Below are 19,560 nucleotides of genomic sequence, written 5' to 3'. Positions count from 1 at the left end.
ATATTTAACTCTCTCCTCTGTAGTCCTAGCCCTTCGCCTTATCAGCGACATCCGTCTTTCTTACTTTCTGTTCAATAAGGCAGGGTTTTTCCAGTCCGAGGATGCTCAAACTTTTCTTTCAAGTAGACACCTTTATAATATATTGGAACATGCCATGAATTTTCACATGATATAATTTATAATTTTAGAATCTTTTAATTAAGAGAATACATACAAGCAGAGGGATTTAAGGACCCCCTGCAGTAACTCCACAGCCCCTCAGGGTCTTCACTGGTTAGGAACCACTGCTTTAATCAATAAACAATATATTTAAATTAAAATGAAATTCAGGTTCTTTTTTCAAAGCCCCGTGAGTCACAACTCTTTTGGCCTCTCTTACCTCGCCCATGACTGCTATGGGTGTCTCTCCCGTTGCCTGAGCAACACGATGTTCTACCAAGTAGAACATATACTCATCGTAGAGCAGACGGATCAGGTGGAAGGAGCCAAAGCTGGCGGCGCTGCGTAAGGTTAAGTCCCGAATAACCATTGAGCTGTTTCAAGAGAGAAGACATATATGCAGCCAATATTAGTGACCAGGACGAGAGTTCAACCTACTTTTCCTCCTAAAAGAAGTTAGGTCAGAGGGTCTAAAAGGCTGCTGTACCACACAACTTGCCAAGGAATAATTTCATTACTGAAAGCAGTCGGCTCAACTCATTTAAACAGGGTGGTAAAGAGGTACCCCTTAGTGAGTTTTTGTTAGATTCTGATCAGATCCAGACAGGTCTTCACCGGGAAAAACCATTTTATTGTCACAGGTGAGTCTTCTGATTCTATTACTCTCACCGATGGGACCAGAACTAAATAAAAAAGATTTTTGAAAGACTGGCAATTCATCACCATCATAAGAAAAACTCAAAGTGAAAATCTTATTGATGGGTAAACAATGTGTCACCACCTCCCAGTGATAATAACTTTGGATGTACACTTCGGAAAAAATAGGTATTTGTGCCATACAAAGATTACAAAACATACTCAGTAATGTTCCCAGATGTGGAAATAGAGAATGTAGGTGAGTATATACAGGGATCCCTGCAAATCCTATTAGAAGGCAACTTTATTAAGTGATTCCAGTTTCTTACTGATGTCCATTTAAATTAAGGTGATTTTCCATTAGAAATAAGTACAATAAACTAAACTAAGAAATGCATATCTTTGAAAAAATGTGAATTTATAAAATATGATACCAAAATATGAATGATATTATTAATACTAACAATATACTCTATTATATTTAAAATGGAAAGCAGTCCTAAATAAAATTCTTTTCTCACTGAAGATGTGCCGGTCTTGGAGCTTGTCCACGTACTTCAAACCTCCTTAATGTTTCTAACTTGTAGAGTCAGAGTGGATGGGGGTGTGTGTGTGTGTGTGTGTATATGTGTGTTTCTTATCATTCTCATTTCGTGGTCTTTTCTAGAGATTTCTGGCCTAGGAGAACCAGAACAGCCATTATAGTCTCAGATAGGTGGAAGAGATAGGATCTCATAAATGGATAGGCTGACATTCCTAAAGCCTGTTTCGCAATGAAGAATTATAAAATGTCAGGCAGATGGAAAAAGACTGTACTTCTGTTGTCTGTTTCATTGTCAACTTTATTTATGTAGAGGCTATTAATATATCAAATTCTATACATTTGGTTTGGCAAGCAGCAGATGATCATGGTACATCTGAAACTCTAAACCCTACATTCTGATTCTGGCTCTTTGTTAATTCACTGTCGAGTTCAAACAAATCATTTCCCTGAGATTGTTTTTCTTCTTGGGTGAAAATAAAAGCTACATTTTTTGGTCTTACCTAACTTACATGATTATTTCAAGGATATGAAATAAACTTATGAATGAACAGACCATTACTTAAATATAAGTGGTTATAATTATAACATACAGAACAGGAGAAGATGAGCTTCTCCTTCTCAGTTGGTTATAGCAGCAACAACAGGAGGTTATTATATGATGATGGCAGGGGACCTCTCATTTGTGGATTTATTTATTAAAAAGAAAAAGAAAAAGCAGGAGTTTAGAGTGAGACAGACTCATGTAACCACAATGTGATCTTAGTTGTAAGCATGCCATTCAACATTTTAAGGTTCAAGGTTAGTATGGGGGTCAAATGAGATAACGTATGTGAGCTCTTAAGAAAACTACACATTACTTGCAAATATCTTCTCCCATTCTGTCGGTTGTCTTTTGGTTTTGTTGACTGTTTCTTTTGCTGTGCAAAAGCTTTTTATCTTGATGAAGTCCCAATAGTTCATTTTTGCCCTTGCTTCCCTTGCCTATTATCCAAAATCTATAAAGAACTTATCAAACTCAACACCCAAAGAACAAAGAATCCAATCAAGAAATGGGCAGAAGACATGAACAGACATTTTTCCAAAGAAGACATCCAAATGGCCAACAGACACATGAAAAAGTGCTCAATGTCGCTCAGCATCAGGGAAATCCAAATCAAAACCCCAATGAGATACCACCTCACACCAGTCAGAATGGCTAAAATTAACAAGTCAGGAAAGACAGATGTTGGCGGGGATGCGGAGAAAGGGGAACCCTCCTACACTGTTGGTGGGAATGCAAGCTGGTACAACCACTCTGGAAAACAGTATGGAGGTTCCTCAAAAAGTTGAAAATAGAGCTACCATACGATCCTGCAATTGCACTACTGGGTATTTACCCCAAAGATACAAATGTAGGGATCCAAAGGGGTACATGCACCCCAATGTTTATAGCAGCAACATCCACAATAGCCAAACTGTGGAAAGAGCCAAGATGTCCATTGACAGATGAATGGATAAAGAAGATGTGGTATATATATACAATGGAATATTATGCAGCCATCAAAAGGAATGAGATCTTGCCATTTGCAATGATGTGGATGGAACTGGAGGGTATTATGCTGAGTGAAATAAGTCAAACAGAGAAAGACATATATCATATGACCTCACTGATATGAGGAATTCTTAATCTCAGGAAACAAACTGAGGGTTGCTGGAGTGGGGGGTGAGGTGGGAGGGATGGGGTGGCTGGGTGATAGACACGGGGGAGGGTGTGTGCTATGGTGAGCGCTGTGAATTGTGCAAGACTGTTGAATCACAGATCTGTACCTCTGAAACAAATAATGCAATATATGTTAAGAAAAAAAAAAAAAGAAGATAGCAGGAGGGGAAGAATGAAGGGGGGGAATTGGAGGGGGAGACGAACCATGAGAGACAATGGACTCTGAAAAACAAACTGACGGTTCTGGGGGGGGGGTGGTGGGAGGATGGGTTAGCCCAGTGATAGGTATTAAAGAGGGCACGTTCTGCATGGAGCACTGGGTGTTATGCACAAACAATGAATCATGGAACACTACATCAAAAACTAATGATGTAATGTATGGTGATTAACATAACAATAAAAAATTAAAAAAAACCAACAACAACAAAAAAGAAAACTACCCATTACTAATTACTTTGACATTGGCCATAGTAACATTTTTCTATATGTCTCCTGAGGCAAGGGAAACAAAAGCAAAAATAAACTATTGGGACTATATCAAAATAAAAAGCTTCTGCACAGTAAAGGAAACAATAAAAAAAAAAAAAACTGAAAGACAACCTACTGAATGGGAGAAGATATTTGCAAATGACATATCCAATAAAGGGTTAGTATCCAAAATATATAAAGAACTTATACAATTCAACACACACACACACAGACACACACACACACACACACAAAACACAACAATCCAATTAAAACATAGGCAGAAGACACAAACAGACATTTCTGCAAAGAAGACATCCAGATGGCCAACGGACACATGAAAAGATGCTCAACATCACTCATCATCAGGGAAATACAAATCAAATCCACAATGAGATATCACCTCACATCTATCAGAATGGCTAAAATCAAAACACAAGAAATAACAAGTGTTGGCAAAGATGTGGAGAAAAAGGAACCCTCGTGCACTGTTGGTGGGAATGCAAACTGGCGCAGCCACTGTGGAAAACAGTACGGAGGTTCCTCAAAAAATTACAAATAGAATTACTAGATGATCCAGTAATCCCACTACTGGGTATTTACCCAAAGAATATAAAAATACTAACTTGAAAAGATATATGCACCCCTATGTTTATTACATTATTTACAATAGCTCAATTATGGAAGCACCAAGTGTCCATCCATCGATAAAGGAATGGATAAAGAAGATGTGATATATATATCTATATATCTACATCTATCTATCTATCTATCTATCTATATACACACATTGGAATGTTATTCAGTCATAAAAAGAATGCAATCTTGCCATTTGCAATGACATGTCTAATCTAGAGACTATAATGCTAAGTGAAATGTCAGTCAGAGAAAGACAAATACCATATGATTTCACTCATATGTGGAATTTAAGAAACAAAACAAAGGAAAAAAAAAAGAGACAAACCAAAAAACAGACTCTTAATTATAGAGAACAAACTGATGGTTTTTTGGAGGGGAGATGAGCGGGGAGGATGGGTGAAATAGGTAATGGGGATTAAGAGCACACTCATCATGATGAGCACTGAGTAATGTATAGAATTACTGAATTACTATATTGTACACCTGAAACTAATATAACACTGTATGTTAATTATACTGGTATTTAAAAAATTATCCATTACCACAGTACTACATATATTAGAGTTAATAATATATTCATTATCATACACAGTAGTTCTAGTGAATAATTCCTTAGACTCAAACACCTTAGTGTAGAACTCTATAAGTGAATTATTAAAAACAGATTCTTTCATTCATATGCCACACATGTAAAATTCTGTTTATAATTCTATAAACAGATATAAAATTCTATATATCTGAAATTAAACAATTATTTTTCTATGGAAAAATCTTAAAAGAGAAACTCTACTTAAAAGAGCAAAAGCAAACACAACATGAAAATAATAATATGTTGCATAACATTTTTACCTATACTGATCCAAACTTGATCATATGAAGTAAATAATTTTGAAAAATCAAGTCAGACAGAACCAGAATATTTGCTCCTAATTGCATCTCTGTTGAAGACAGCAAATATTTATAATATAGTCCAGAGAAGACAAATGGCTAACAAACAGCCAAAAATATGAGTAATACTATTCAAAATTTTAAAAATTGCAAGTTGAAGTAAAACACCATATATCATTTATCATACTGTAAGAGATGAGGAGGTCCAGTGTTACAGAGAAGATGGGAAAATAACTCTCATTTACTATTTCTACAAGTGTAAATTCATGAAACTTTTGTTGTGAAGGGAAATTTGGCAATATTTATCAAAATTAAAAATGCAGAAAACCTTTGACCTAGCAATTCTAATTCTATAAATTTACACAAATGAACAAAGATAAGTTTTAATTGTAGCAATATTTATACCCGTGAGAAACTAGGAGGGAAAGCCAAATATCCATCAGTCAATGGTAATTAAACAAATTACAAATTATGGCTCATTCATATATGAACTGTATGCAGCAGTTTAGAGAAATGAGGAAAACCGGACATAAAGGTAGTAACACAGAAAGTTGTCTTTGATACTATGTCAAGTTAAAGAAGTAAGATATATAGGAGTCTCTTTAATAGAACAACTGTCTTGTAGTTTAAAAAGAAAATCCTACCCTTAAGTAAATGGGAATTTATTAGTATTAGCACTGAGATAGCACACTTCATTAATACAGTGTTAGTCACTTTAAAAAGTTCAAACATTTTTACCAGAATGTGTCTGAAGATACAGGGGTAATTTCATGCAAAGATTACAGTAATTTTTATCATTGTATCACAATGCCAAAAACCACCTAAATGCTTAAGAATAAGGGGAAAAGGTAATGTTTAAATAATGTGTAAGATACACACGTAATATTGAATCTTGTGAGGACATTGAAAGTTATGTTTCTGAAGATGTTTAATGACAAGAAATGCTTAAGATATAATGTTAAGTGAAAAATGCTAAGGGAAAGAAAGATACAGATGATAAACTATGGTAAACAACTGGATTCCAATTTTATATCACATAAAAAAAAAAAAGCCAACAATTTACCAGTGGTTATTTCCGGGTATTAAAATTATGAACGCTCTAAGTTTATTCCTTAATATTTTTCTATTTTTTTTTATTTTTTATTTTTTTAAAGATTTTATTTATTTATTTGACAGAGCGAGACAGCGAGAGCAGGAACACAAGCAGGGGGAGTGGGAGAGGGGGGAGAGGGAGAAGCGGGCTTCCTGCCGAGCAGGGAGCCCGATGTGGGACTCGATCCCAGGACCCTGGGATCATGACCTGAGCCGAAGGCAGACGGTTAATGACTGAGCCACCCAGGCGCCCCTCCTTAATATTTTTTTTAAAGATTTCATTTTGGGGGGCACCTGGGTGGCTCAGTCAGTTAAGCATCCGCCTTCGGCTCAGGTCATGATCCCAGGGTCCTGGGATTGAGCCCCCCATTGGGAATCCTGCTTCTCCCTCTCCCACTCCCCCTGCTTGTGTTCCCTCTCTCGCTGTGTCTCTATCAAATAAATAGATAAGATCTTAAAAAAAAAAAAAGATTTCATTTTTGGAGCGCCTGGGTGGTTCAGTTAGTTAAGCGTTCAACTCTTGGTTTCGGCTGAGGTCCTGATCTCATGGGTTGTGGGATCAAGCCCCACGTTGGGCTCCATGCTCAGCGGGAGTCTGCTTGGATGTTCTCTCCCTCTGCCCCTCCCCTCACTCATGTTCTCTCTCTCTCTCAAATAAATAAAATCTTTTAAAAAAATAAAATAAAAAAAGATTTTATTTTTAAGTAATTTCTACACCCAACGTGGGGCTCAAACTTACCACCCCCAGATCAAGAGTAGCAGGCTTTACCGACTGAGCCAGCCAGGTGCCCTTCCTGGTTATTTGTAATATTTTGCAGATTTTCTAAAGTGAGCACATACTGATTTCATTTAAAAAATGTTTATTTTTTTTAAAAATTTTTAAAGATTTTATTTATTTATTTGAGAGAGAAAGGGAGAGAGCCACAGAGAGAGCAACAGCAGAGGGGAGGGGCAGAGGGAGAAGCCGACTCCCCGCTGAGCAGGGAGCCCGATACAGGGCTCGATCCCAGGACCCTGGATCATGACCTGAGCCGAAGGCAGACGCTTAACCAACTGAGCCACCCAGGCGCCCCTAAAATATGTTTATTTGAATAGATGACATTATAAATATAAAGAAACAATTCTGGGTCAGTTGAATGTCAATAAATCTTTGCAGAGATAAATACCACAGATATAGGATGAATTACATATATATTTTTTTAAGTTCAAGTTTTAGGTCTTTATATTTCCCCTAAGATAGAAAAACTCTGAAATCGTGTTAATGACTAAGGAAAGTATTCATACTGAGTAGCTTTCTGACATTTACTATAGACATATGCAGAGCCCATTGTTTTTTTCCAAGAGAATTTACATTCATCCACTCAATAGAGGTTTACTGCATTCCTACTCTGTGCCAGGGTCTTGTTCCAGAACAAGTCAGAGGAAATTCTGGTATCAACAGAACTCACACTGTAGTAAGAGAAACGGTTGAGAAAAAAACACAAGTAGATATAAAATATAAAGTGAGGTCGTGATAAATCCTATGGAAAAAAATAAATCAGGGAAAGCGGTCAGAGAGTGATGGGGGCAGGCAATTTAAGTGAGGCTGTCAGGTAAACTCTTTCTGAAAAGGGAATATAACGGAGTGGAAACTGGGTTGAAGTGAGCCATGTGAACATGGGAGCTTTCCCGGCAGAAGCGAGAGCAAACGCAAGGACTCTGAGGCAGAACCACCCTTGATATGTTCAAAGAACAGCCAGGAGGCTTGTGCGGCTGGAAGACCAGGGAGCAAAGAGAAGAAGACACAACGGGCTCGGGTCTTGTAGGCCATGACAAAGCCTTGGTTTTTATTCTGAGTGTTTTGGAAACTTTTAGACAGTTAGGCAATCATCTTATTTCAGCATAAAACACACACATAATACCAAAATCTGTTGGAAAACAAAACAAAAATCTGCTGACCTTCCGTTATAATCCCTAGTTATTTTTTACAAAATACTGATAAGCATGCCATGAAATGACTGTTGTAGGTTTAGAAAAGCATCAGTTGAATTGCATGATTAATGCGATGTCCCCTTTAGTATCTTCTCTATGTTGGGCCTTTGCCCTACAAGCCAAGTATTAAATGACACAATTAACGGTTTAATTGGAAACTTTTTGTCTAATTCAAGTTCTGTAAGATATGTTGCAAAACAGACTCCACTGGATTTCATGTTGCTAAGTTACCATAAATTCAACTTCTTTTAAAATCAGAGTTCTCAAGTTAATGATTTTATAACAGATGAGAGACCCTTTGTGTATTCATCTTTACAGCTAGGGTCTGGAAGCTGAAACATGTACCCTAACAAATGATACTCAGTCCACCTCTATGTGCATCTGGGGATATGTCACACCCTTCCTAAGAAGAAAGGGGAGCTGTCACAGGTCACACCTGTGACCCCCACGCAAACTCTTTTCAAACAGTGCTTACGGTCTACTCCAAAAGAACATTACTTTCTGGAAGATTTATAAATCATCCAGTTGTAGGAAAACTACATTCCCTGTACCCCTTTTCAATTCACTGTATCAAAGCTGTAAGTCTTGTTCTTTAAAAATGGGATATTTGGGTGACCCTCAGGGTGGCTCTGAGGAATGTTCTGTTCTGTTAACCACAAAACACACAAGCTGAGAAGTGGCCCACATAACTTCTCCATGTCTGCCCAAGAAAGGTGGTAATATTTTTTCCCACCTCCCGGGGAGCCAACCGGAGTCATTCAAAGCCAGGTTAGGCCAGGAGAGACCCCCGTTTGGAGCGGAGCGTGTCTGCAACAGGGTGTCAACTACTGTCACAATTCTCTGCCAGCCCATTTCTCTTTTCTATGCATGTAAATATGTACACAGAATTTTAGAAATTATGAGATCACCTGGCTTCAGAACACGAAGGGTCTGTGTATGTGACCGCCAAATTCTTATTACAATGCCAGAACCGTGAAAAAAAAAAAACAAAAACAACACCTCTGTAGTTCTGCCTCTCTGATAGTTTGTGAATGCAGTTTTCATTACCCAAAATGTTCTTATGCCTCAGTAAAAAACAGTTCAGATTTTAAAAGCCTCTTCCGTTTCTAAGCTCTGGACTTTTCCTACCAGCAGGAGGTATGCATCTGTCTGAATATGCCTTTCCTTCTGTGGTCCTGAATGATCTGCCTTTGAGTCTTTTTGAAATGAAAATAATAACCATAATAGCATCTAATAATAACAAGCCAATTATCCCCGACTCAGGGAGGACAGAGGGCAGACAAGTGATGATCCACCGGGTTTGTATATCTGCAGAGAACAAGAAATACAAGTAAGTAATTTTCTCTCCTTTCAAGATACTTGCAACAGATCTCTGCGGAGATGGAGGCTCTAGGGGTATATTTCTAAAACGATATCAACTAAATATAGAAAAAAAAAACCCACAGGAAGGAGTAAGGGCAAGTCTGACATAGCAACATAAGAAAGCACTAAGAAGGAAAAAAAAAAAAACAACACCTTGCATTTTCGGATATAGAGAATGAGCGCTGCTTTTGGCCATATAGGTTTTGGAACAAGCAGCTTGTATAACTTTGGTTTCGTTGATCATTCATGAAATACATATACCATCTGTATGACTTGCTGAGAAGCAAATGGGAAAATATCTGAAATCTTCTTAAGAAATGTTCCCAAATTAAAATTCTGAATTCTTACTATTACCCCTACTGTTGCTTTGGCTTCTTTGAGACACTGTGACAATGTTTTCCAAATCTTCCCCACACATCCAGGGAAAACCTACATCTCTCGTTAACATCTTCCTCGCTTACACCCAAATCTAAACCTAGCACTGGCTTAACTGCAGCATACGAGGGGGGTCACTGAGTCAGGCGGCATTTCAGTAAGGCCCTTCTCAAATCCCGTGGGCTAGAAGTATCAAATATAGGAGAGACAGAACTGTGGAAGTACTCCAGCCCAAAAACAAAAACACAACAACAGTAACACAAAGCAGGCAGGCTTTCCTTCACCGTATCTGACCCTGGGCGAGACATCAGAAAACTATTATGTAAGATGAAATTAACTCTAAGCTTATAGAGTGGAGCTGGAGCTCTCCTTCAGCTTAAGAAATAAGAATTGGATGAAATCAAGTAAAATCAGCGGAAAGAAAGAAATCACAATAAAAACCAAAGCAGCTATCATCATAATTAAAAGATCTCTGGTTCCATCTTCATAAGGCGGTCAAAAGAAGACGGAAATCTTACAGTTTGGGTTTCTGGGTTAACAAGTTCCTAAACTCTATGACTTATTCATAGACCTTCTCTCCACACAACTAGCTCTGGACTCACTGAGGTCTAGATGACCATAATGTGCCTACAGCCGCCGTGCTGAATGTCCTGTGGTCACTACTTTCTGATAGGTGCATGGCTGCACAGGATCTAAATTAGGAACTACCTACACCCCAAAATACATACAGCCTTTACGCCTGAGTCAGTGGGGACGCCTTCATCCAAAGAAGCAAAAAAACCGAATACTCACCACAAGAAAAAATTGCAGGGTCAAAAATATAACTTACCTAATTCATATTATGAAATGAAACCCCATCTCTCAATTTCATCCTATATATATATGGTATATAAGCCTAGGTACACAGGCTCTGTTTTTAACCCTTGGGGCAGACCTTTGGTCAACAACTCATCCTGACCTTTGATATCATCTATCATGTCACCTGAAAGGCTTTCTCTTCCAGGTTCCATGTTGATAAAAACATATACTTATATCTATATTATTTTAGTCAATTAGGGATTCATATTGTACTGTCTACTAGATTATTGGTTCTTAAACTGGCTATGCGTTAGAATCACCATAAGGAAGCTTTCTGAAGACAAAATTTCTGATTACCTCTATTCCTAATCACTGCTGCCCACCCACCAAGACTTTGAATCCATAGGGTTTGGGGAGGTTCCTATGATTTTTATTGTTTTTACACTAATTCTAATGTACAGCTAGGTTTGAAAACAGTTGTAGCTGATAAAATTAAGAAATGAACTAGATGGTTCTGAGCATGCGTCACCATCACCTAAAAGGCTTCTTTAAAAGCACAGATCGCTGGGCTCAACCCCTGCAGTTTCTGATTCTGGTAGATTTGGGGGAGGGGCCTGACAATTCCCTTTTGTAATACGGTTTCCAAGTGAAAGTGATGCTCCTGGTCTAGCGACCACAGTTTGCAAATCACCCGCACTAGCGAATCAAGAGGAGAGCGGGGTTAAGTCTTCACGAAAGAAGCCCAAATAATGTACATTTGCAAGACGGAGGGCGCTGGGCTCTTTTCTGACTGTTGCAGAACACATCACCTAGACTGGCACCTGAAAGGCTCCCACCTGAAAGCTCCAGGGCTTCGGGCAAGAGGCTCTGTTTGCCTAACGGAGAGTTTATTCCCATAAACCTCCTGGTACGATTCCAGGATGCTGGAATGACCGAGGTGGGCTGCAGCTAATCGCAACGGGGAGTTTCCAAACAAAGTCTCCACTCTTTTCTTTTCCTTCTGTCTGAGAGGCACGCACACCTATCTGCAGAACACGAGCAATAAATAGAGCTTAGGAAAGCGCGAGACCGTACCTGTAGAAAGACCATTTTAGCAGGAATTGCCTGGCAGCTTTAGGAAAGCTGGGCCTTCCCTCGTAGGGCTTCAGCGCCTGCATCATCACGTTGTCAAGCCACGCGGCCCACTGCTCCAGCGTGCTCTGCTGCTGGAGGGTCATCTTGAAGTCTGTCTCTAGTCTCTGAACCATGTTGTCATCACATTGGCAAACCCAAGAAGCCTGCTCCTGGGACGGGACACAGAAAGCAAAGGGAAACTTCAACTCAGCATCTTTCCCTTGAATGTCGGCACACAGACCCTAGGCAGGAAAGGGAAATTATAATGACAGCTTCCAACAATGACATGGATTAAGAAAACGAAGGACGGCTTGCTGGTCGTTAAGAAAACCAGCATCCCCTCTGTGCCTGAAAATGAGAGGCAGCAAGGAAGCGTGACTTGGTTTTTCTACATTAGCTAGTCCGTGTGAAGGACTCAAATACATGATTATCTAAGAAAAAAGAGAAGCTGAACTCATACTATGCAGGGTCTTTCTTCTTTTGTTTTTATACGGCCTTCAAAAGTTCGCTCTCTCTCTTTTTCTCCCCACCCCAGACCCCTCAATCAGATAAAACTTTAAGGCCAATCCATTTGAGAAGATTTAGGGTAAGTCAGATGGAGAAACAGATTCAATTGGCCAAAAGTGGTCCCCTAGGATTAAAAGAGAAATAAGCCCTGAGTGGTACTAGGTAGGAGCATATGCTGTATGAGTTTTATGGATTGGGAACTGAAATCTCAAGGGCTATCAAGGCAAGGGTATGAATGCAAATTAATTCACAGAACTGAAAACAACAGTCACGACGACCACAAAACTACTTTCGAGAAAAGGTAGGCATCCACCTGCCTAGGAATTCAATTAGGACAGTTTTCCTTCTGCGTCTCACTGGGAAGTTTCAGTTCAGTAACAGCAATGGGAACAGAAACTTTTAAAGCTACTTTTCAGTAGATGCTATAAGCTTTGTGACATTTTCCAGGGCTGTGTTGTATTTTTTTATTTTTTAAGATTTTTATCTATTTATTTGTCAGAGAGAGAGAGGGAGCACGAGCACGAGCTTTAATTTAAAAATTAAAAAATATACACTCTCAGGGTCAAAATATAATTATTTGGGAATATAATGTTTGAGAGTCAGAGGACATGGATTTTAATACAGGGCGCTCATCAGCTAAACCCACCTCAGGCAACTCACATGATCGATGTGGGCCTTATTTTCCTGAGGTATAAAATAGAGAATATGTGATGTGACAAGAATTTTTAAACTGGGATCACTGCATCCAGATAATGTTTTCAAGATAAGCTCCTGTGGAGGGGTGTCTGTGAAGGTCCTAATTCTACCTCGAAAACATCGTGATTATGTGTGTATTTTTCTGGAAAGAGTATGTATAGCTTCCATGCCATGAGCTCTCAGAGGACAAGTCCATTCACACAGACAGTTTCAGCTGAATAAACCCCTCATCTTCATTCTCTGGTTTCAGCGTCTCTTCTGATGGTATAGACATTACCTATTCAAGAGACATTTCAACTGGGAGGCATTTCAAATACAAAATGCCCAAACTGAATTTATTTTATTTCCCCAGGGAAACCTACAGTTTCTTCTCAATTTTCAACAGATGACACCATCCACTATCCTTCTCTGATCTAATTAACCATAAAGTCTTTCAGATTTACCTCTTAAGTATCACTTTCAAAGTTTTAAGTACACTAAAATAGAATTATAGAAAAAATTGAAAATACAAATAAGCACAAAGGAACAAAATATTATAAATATCTAAGATGTCAACACTAAGAGATAACTAAAACATGCTGATGCATAAACCTTTCAAACTGTTCACATGTACTATGTGCTTATGCATATATAAATATTTAAAATAAAAAAGCATCATATTATACATTCGAGTAGAAATTCTGCTTAGTTTCTCTTAACCTATATATGATAACTGAATTTCCATGTAGGCAAATGTAGAGCTATATTTATTGTTGAATGACCAAATTTGCTTTAATGTATGAATATACCATGATTTTCATAACCAATTCCATACAGTTAGACATTCATGTTCATTACGATGTTTTACTATTAGGAAGAATGCTGGAATTAGCTATCTTGAAGCTACATCTTTGCAAATTCTGCACTTGCTCCTTTGTGATAGAATTATATAAGAAGAATAGTTAAACTCTTTCAAGATACACTGTCAAATGACTCCGGAATTTTATATTAAGAGTCCAGGAGAGTACCCAGGGAAGAATTCAGGCATCAAGGAAAGGATAGGGAAGGTTGTTTTTGTTTTTCTTCATTAATATCTAACCATTTTGAAAATTGTGGTAAAAAACAAATAACATAAATTTATCATCTTAACCATTTTTAAGAGTACAGTATAGGGGTGTTACCTATATGCTCCTTATAATGCAATCGATCCTTAGAACTCTTACATCTTGCAAAACTGAAACTCTATACTCATTGTAGGGAGGGTTGCTTTTTGTTTGTTTGTGCATTGATAACTAGGGAGGGGATGGGGAAGAGGAGCTCACTGGTATCCTTAGAGGAATTTAATTTCCCTTCTTACCATAAATTCAAACTCACTATTTACTTGGAAGTTAGTTTTAGGAAAGAGAGGGTGATTGGGACTGAAAACTAACTTAGAGAAATAAAACCAAAGGACATTATTCTGGCTTTTCAAATTACTTTACATTATACATCATTTTACCTACTCTGGAGATTGAAAATATACTAACAATAGAGTACACTATAGGGCGCCTGGGTGGCTCAGTCATTAAGAGTACACTATAAATATTCCCTTATGAAAGGAATTTGGACATTTCAGCTCTATAAATGGAAAAAGCTAAGATGAACATTGAAGATGTTCTTAACTTACAAATAAATTATATCCAAAATGATAAGGAGTTGGTAGCATCATCATTGGAATGATGCTACCAACTTTGCTTTAAATAAGCAAACACAAGTACACACAATGGGTAAGTTATCAGGTCAACCCACCAAACCTATTTGCCCTTAATGTTGATGAGAAACTATCCATTTACACACAAAAACAATACCACGGCAAAGCTATCAATTAAATAAAACAGAAAACCAATTATACTGCAGTAGAAAGATGATCTTTTTTAAAAAAAAGATTTGTTTATGTATTTGAGAGAGAGAGAGTGAGAGAGCACAGGCAGAGGGAGAGGGAGAGAATCTCAAGCAGACTCCCCGCTGAGCACAGAACTGGACATGGGGCTCAATTTCACAACTTGAGATCATGACCCCAGCTGAAATCAAGAATCGGATGCTTAACGCTTAATGGATTGAGCCACCCTAGATAGGGTATCTTGAATGCATGAGCAAAAGAAGAGTTAAGTAGAGAAGAATGAAGTGGTGAAAAAGATTTATGGATATCCTGAAGGAAACCTTTTAGTACTTTCAAGCTCTGAAGAACATTATACTATTGACAATGAAGTGTCATCTCATTGTTTTACATTAAAGTCTCCTTATTGCAAGAGCACCACCCTCACACGTGTCCCTGTTACTGAGGTCCCTTTTTCAAAATGGACAACTTCCAGATGCACAGGAGAGGGTGACAGAAGTGGAAGGAGAGGAAGAAGAAGATGGAGAACTCCAGAGGACTCTACAAAAACCGAGCAAAGCTCCAAACAGAAAAGTAAGGAAAGAAGGGAGTCAAAGGTAGAACATGCTATACCCTAAAGAAAGAGATTAATTACTGATTGAAATGAACACAGTGTGAGAAGGAAGGTGTCGGGGGGAAACAGAGGGCACACCACTGTGCTTCTGGATCTCTGCGGAAAGGAAAGGGTCTCGGAGGACAGGTGGTGAATCATACAGGTTTCAGCACTGATAACTGTCATGCACACCCAGGAAAACTCCAGAGGAAGGGAAAAGGGAGCCTCAGTTGGTGGGGGGAGGATGAGAAGAGCAGAGGTATAATCCACCATTTAAATGCAAAGATGTTCTCAAGGTCAGCGGTTATAACCTGGAGGAACTCATTTGCATAAATACTTCACAGGGTCCCAGATACACGTGTACACAAACACAACAGAAAACCTTTCTCAGGCAGTATTAGGAATTATTCTCTATATTTTCTGTTATGGAACTTACGGTACATTTGAAATCACAGGTTGCACTAAAGGTGCTTTTCAAAGTATCTCTTTCGAATGAAGATATGAAAGAAACATTACAGGATAAATTACAGGCAATATGAACTTCTAATATTCTCACTAAAATCAGTTAATGTAAATTTCATTGAACTATGTAAAACTAATGGCTTTGCAAACCTGAGACAGTTTGTTCTTACAAACGTTTTGTGCTTGCATCTGTGTATTTATACGTGTTTGTACATAGACAAATAGATACACAGAGAGGCAGATTTTTTAAGACTTCACATAACCAGGAGTTTGAGCCCAATCCATAAAAGTCAGAATGAACTTAACTAATTACTATACCCCAAAATGAATCAGGCCCCAATATTATTTTTTGATATAATTAAATGACAAAACTAGACTAGAACTACAGATTAAAATTTCTAGGAAACAGGAGTAATTAGTGGTTTGTTTTAAAGCAAAGGCATTGATTTCTTTTAAGTTTTATTGAGATAAAATTCTCATATCATACAATTAACTTGTTTAAAATATATCATTCAATGGCTTCTTGTAGAACATTCAGAGTTGTGCATCTATCACAATTTTAGAATGTTTTCATGTCCCCCAAAAGGACCCCCCCCCACATCTGTCACTTTTCAATTCCCAGTCCCCAGAACCCAGGCAATCACGAACCTATTTTCTGTCTCTTATAGACTTACCTATGCTGCACATTCCATATAAAAGGAATCATGCACTATGTGGCCCTTTGTGTCTGCCTTCTTTAGCATAGCATAGTGTTTTCAAGGTTCATTCACAATGTAGCAGGTGTCAAACCTTCATTTCTTTTTATTGCTTCATAATATTCCACTCTGTGGATGTGTTTATGTACTCATCAGTTAAGGGCCATTTGCGTTGTTTCCATTTTCATGCAGCAAATACGAATAATGCTGCTATGAACGTCCATGTACAAGTTTTATATGGACATGATTTCATTTCTCTTGGTATGCACCTAGGAGTGAAGTTGCTGAGTCATAGGGTAACTCTATGTTGAACCTCTTGAGAAACTACCAGACTGTTTTCCAAAGTGGCTGCATTTTACATTCTAATCAGCAGTATGTGCGGGTTCAGTGGAGTGCCCTTCATTTCCCCCTATGTCTTGGTCTTACTTCTCATACTATTCATTTTAATCAGTAATCTCTTTCTTAAGGTAGCATATTCCACCTTTAACTCCCTTCTTTCTGCGATTATCTGTCTGATTATACACATTTTATCGTGTGTGAAGTAATATCCCACTGTGGTTTTGAGCTGCATTTCCCTGGTGGCTAATTACTTTCATTATCTTTTCAGGGGCTTATTGGCTATTTGTCTATCTTCTTTGGAAAAATGGCTATGCAGATCTTTCCTCTTTTCAAACTGGGTTGTCTTTTTATTATTGGTTTGTAGGAGTTCTTTATATATTCCAGATATAAATTTTTATCAAATAGATGATTTGTAAAAATTTTCTCAATTCTATTAGTTGTCATTTCACTTTCTTGCTGGTCTCTTGAAGCACAAAAGTTTTTCATTTTGATCATGTTCAGTTTATGTACTTTTTCCTTCTTTTGTTGCTTGTACTTTGAGCAGTGTACTATTTTTATATGGTAACAACTAGTTTCATTACTTTAGTATCTGAAATAAAATATTTGTGGGATTTCATAATAATATTCCTAAGTTGGCTGTCTTTCTAAGTGTACTTTAAAATACAAGTAAATAGTTTGATCTCAAGGTTAAAATACCTTTTTTTCATTTGGATGAATAAAATAGCCAAATATATTGCTCCTAATTCTTTTCAAATGAACAAATATTTACCAGGCACTCTGAAATAGAGTTTCTAAGTGTTCTTCATTCTTTCAAGGTGGGGCGCTTTTTTTTAAAGATTTTATTTATTTATTTGAGACAGAGAGAGAGAGAGAGAGCCCAAGCACGGAGGAGGGTCAGAGGGAGAGGGAGAAGCAGACTCTCCGCTGAGCAAGGAGCCCAGTGAGGGGCTGGGATCGTGACCTGAGCCAAAAGCAGATGCTTAAACGACTGAGCCACTCAGGCGCCCCAAGGTAGGGCACTATTAAAAACATATATCTCTTGTGTGTTATAGTGCAAAGAACTTTATGTATTCCTAAATATGTCAACAATAATCTAAGCTAGGTGTTAGAAGGTGAGAAGAGGAAAGCCCAGAGCAGTTAAGCAACTTGTCCAAGATTGCATAGCTAGCAAACGTAAGAGTTTAATCTCTTGCCTACCTAACTTCCATGACTGTGACTGTCCCGACTCCATTAACTAGCAAACCCTGAAGACATAATGTTGCATCGAATACAATACATCTTAGCGGACTTTAACCATGAAACAGGCTCAGTGAAGTCCCGGGGGAGTCCGACTCTCCTCTTTCAGGACACCAGGAACATAGACGCTATCTGTGCACTGATGAAACTTAGGAAGGAAATAGGATGATCCTCATGAACATGAAAAAAATGGGGCATCTTTCCTTACAAGACACATTTTGAAAGAAAGCAGAGTACCTGGACGTTGGCAAAGTCGACGCGGTTGAGGTCATTGAGCATCTGGTTGATCTGGGACGTGTTCTGGAGCACTGCACGAGCTGCCTGGGCCAGGTGATTGAGCGATGTGTATCTTCGCAGCGTCTGGGCAAAGGCACTTACAGCTGCAACCTAGAAAGAAATCCCATCAAAACCGGGTAGCTTTCCTCCAGCAAAAAAACCCCACTGCAATCTTCAAATCTCTATTCCCTTGCCAAATTGTAAATGCTTCCCTCTGATACTTATTTTGAACTCATTTCGTGTGAGAGCTTACTTGTAAATTACAGCTTTTAAATCTCGAAACCAAGTATTATTTTCCTTTTGAGTAGGTAGAGGTCAAGACTAAAACAAACTCCCATGTTCTTCCACATCTGAGTGCAGCATTAATTAAACCAGTCTTGCAAGAAATGACTTTGTCTAGGGAAGCAGGAAAAGTGTTGATTTTCATTTCTTTTTTACTCTCTGTAGGACAGTTGATACAAACTCGGTGAATACAATTTTTTTTCTTTTTATTTGGAAAACCAAAATGTACCGTCTCACTTTGTGAAATGGATAAAAAATATATATACTCTTCAGAGCACTGTCATTCAGATTCACTCTTACTGCCTTTATTTTATAGGAGGTGTTAGTATTAGCAAATACACAGCCAATAAACTTACAAACGTCAGCAACAAGAACTCTTCCTCATGATCTGAATTTAGGTACAAGAGCCATGCAGGATTTCTCCATTTGCTCCTCAACATCTACTTCCCATCCTTCTCCATGCTGCTCTGCCCAGGAAGACTACCCTGAGTGGACTACGTTAACCACTTCCCTTATATTCTGGCTTCCAGTTGGGTTTGACCAATGACAGGCAGTGGGAGGAGACGGATGGGGGAAAAAAGAGTGTTCAAAGTATTGATTGCCCTACAACCTCTGCTCTCTCCCTGTTTCGGCAAAGCTTGCTTTCTTGGACTAAGGCCACAGTCCTCGAGGGAAGGAGATAATCTCCTAAAGCCATAGCTTTTACCTCTTTCCTCTTCAGATCTAGGGAGACTCAGGTCTCCCTGGTGTTGCTAGTCCCAGGGTGCTTTACCATTCCTCCAGGTTTTCTTAACTCTGCTCACATCTTGGGGAATAGACCCTTCTTAAATTCTTTTCAATTTTTCTCCCTTTGGATATACCATTCGCTTCCTGCTG

The 19,560-nt window shown here is 38.4% G+C and overlaps 1 protein-coding gene across 3 annotated transcripts in view; it reads right to left on the bottom strand.

Annotated features, from left to right (window-relative positions):
• Nucleotides 1–19,560, bottom strand: part of RFX3 (regulatory factor X3) — a 286,781-nt gene that overhangs the window by 27,121 nt on the left and 240,100 nt on the right. For all 3 annotated transcript variants that reach the window (XM_036076096.2, XM_078062235.1, XM_078062234.1), the window contains 3 exons: nt 18,364–18,513; nt 11,706–11,914; nt 380–533 (listed from right to left, as the gene is read on the bottom strand). In XM_036076096.2, the coding sequence (XP_035931989.1) occupies nt 380–533; nt 11,706–11,914; nt 18,364–18,513 (513 nt within the window). The remainder of the gene's footprint in view (nt 1–379; nt 534–11,705; nt 11,915–18,363; nt 18,514–19,560) is intronic.

This window comes from Halichoerus grypus, chromosome 14 (assembly GCF_964656455.1).
Source record: "Halichoerus grypus chromosome 14, mHalGry1.hap1.1, whole genome shotgun sequence".
NCBI lineage: Eukaryota > Metazoa > Chordata > Mammalia > Carnivora > Phocidae > Halichoerus > Halichoerus grypus.
Note: the sequence above shows the minus strand (reverse complement) of the source record. Positions and strands in the feature narration are given on the sequence as shown.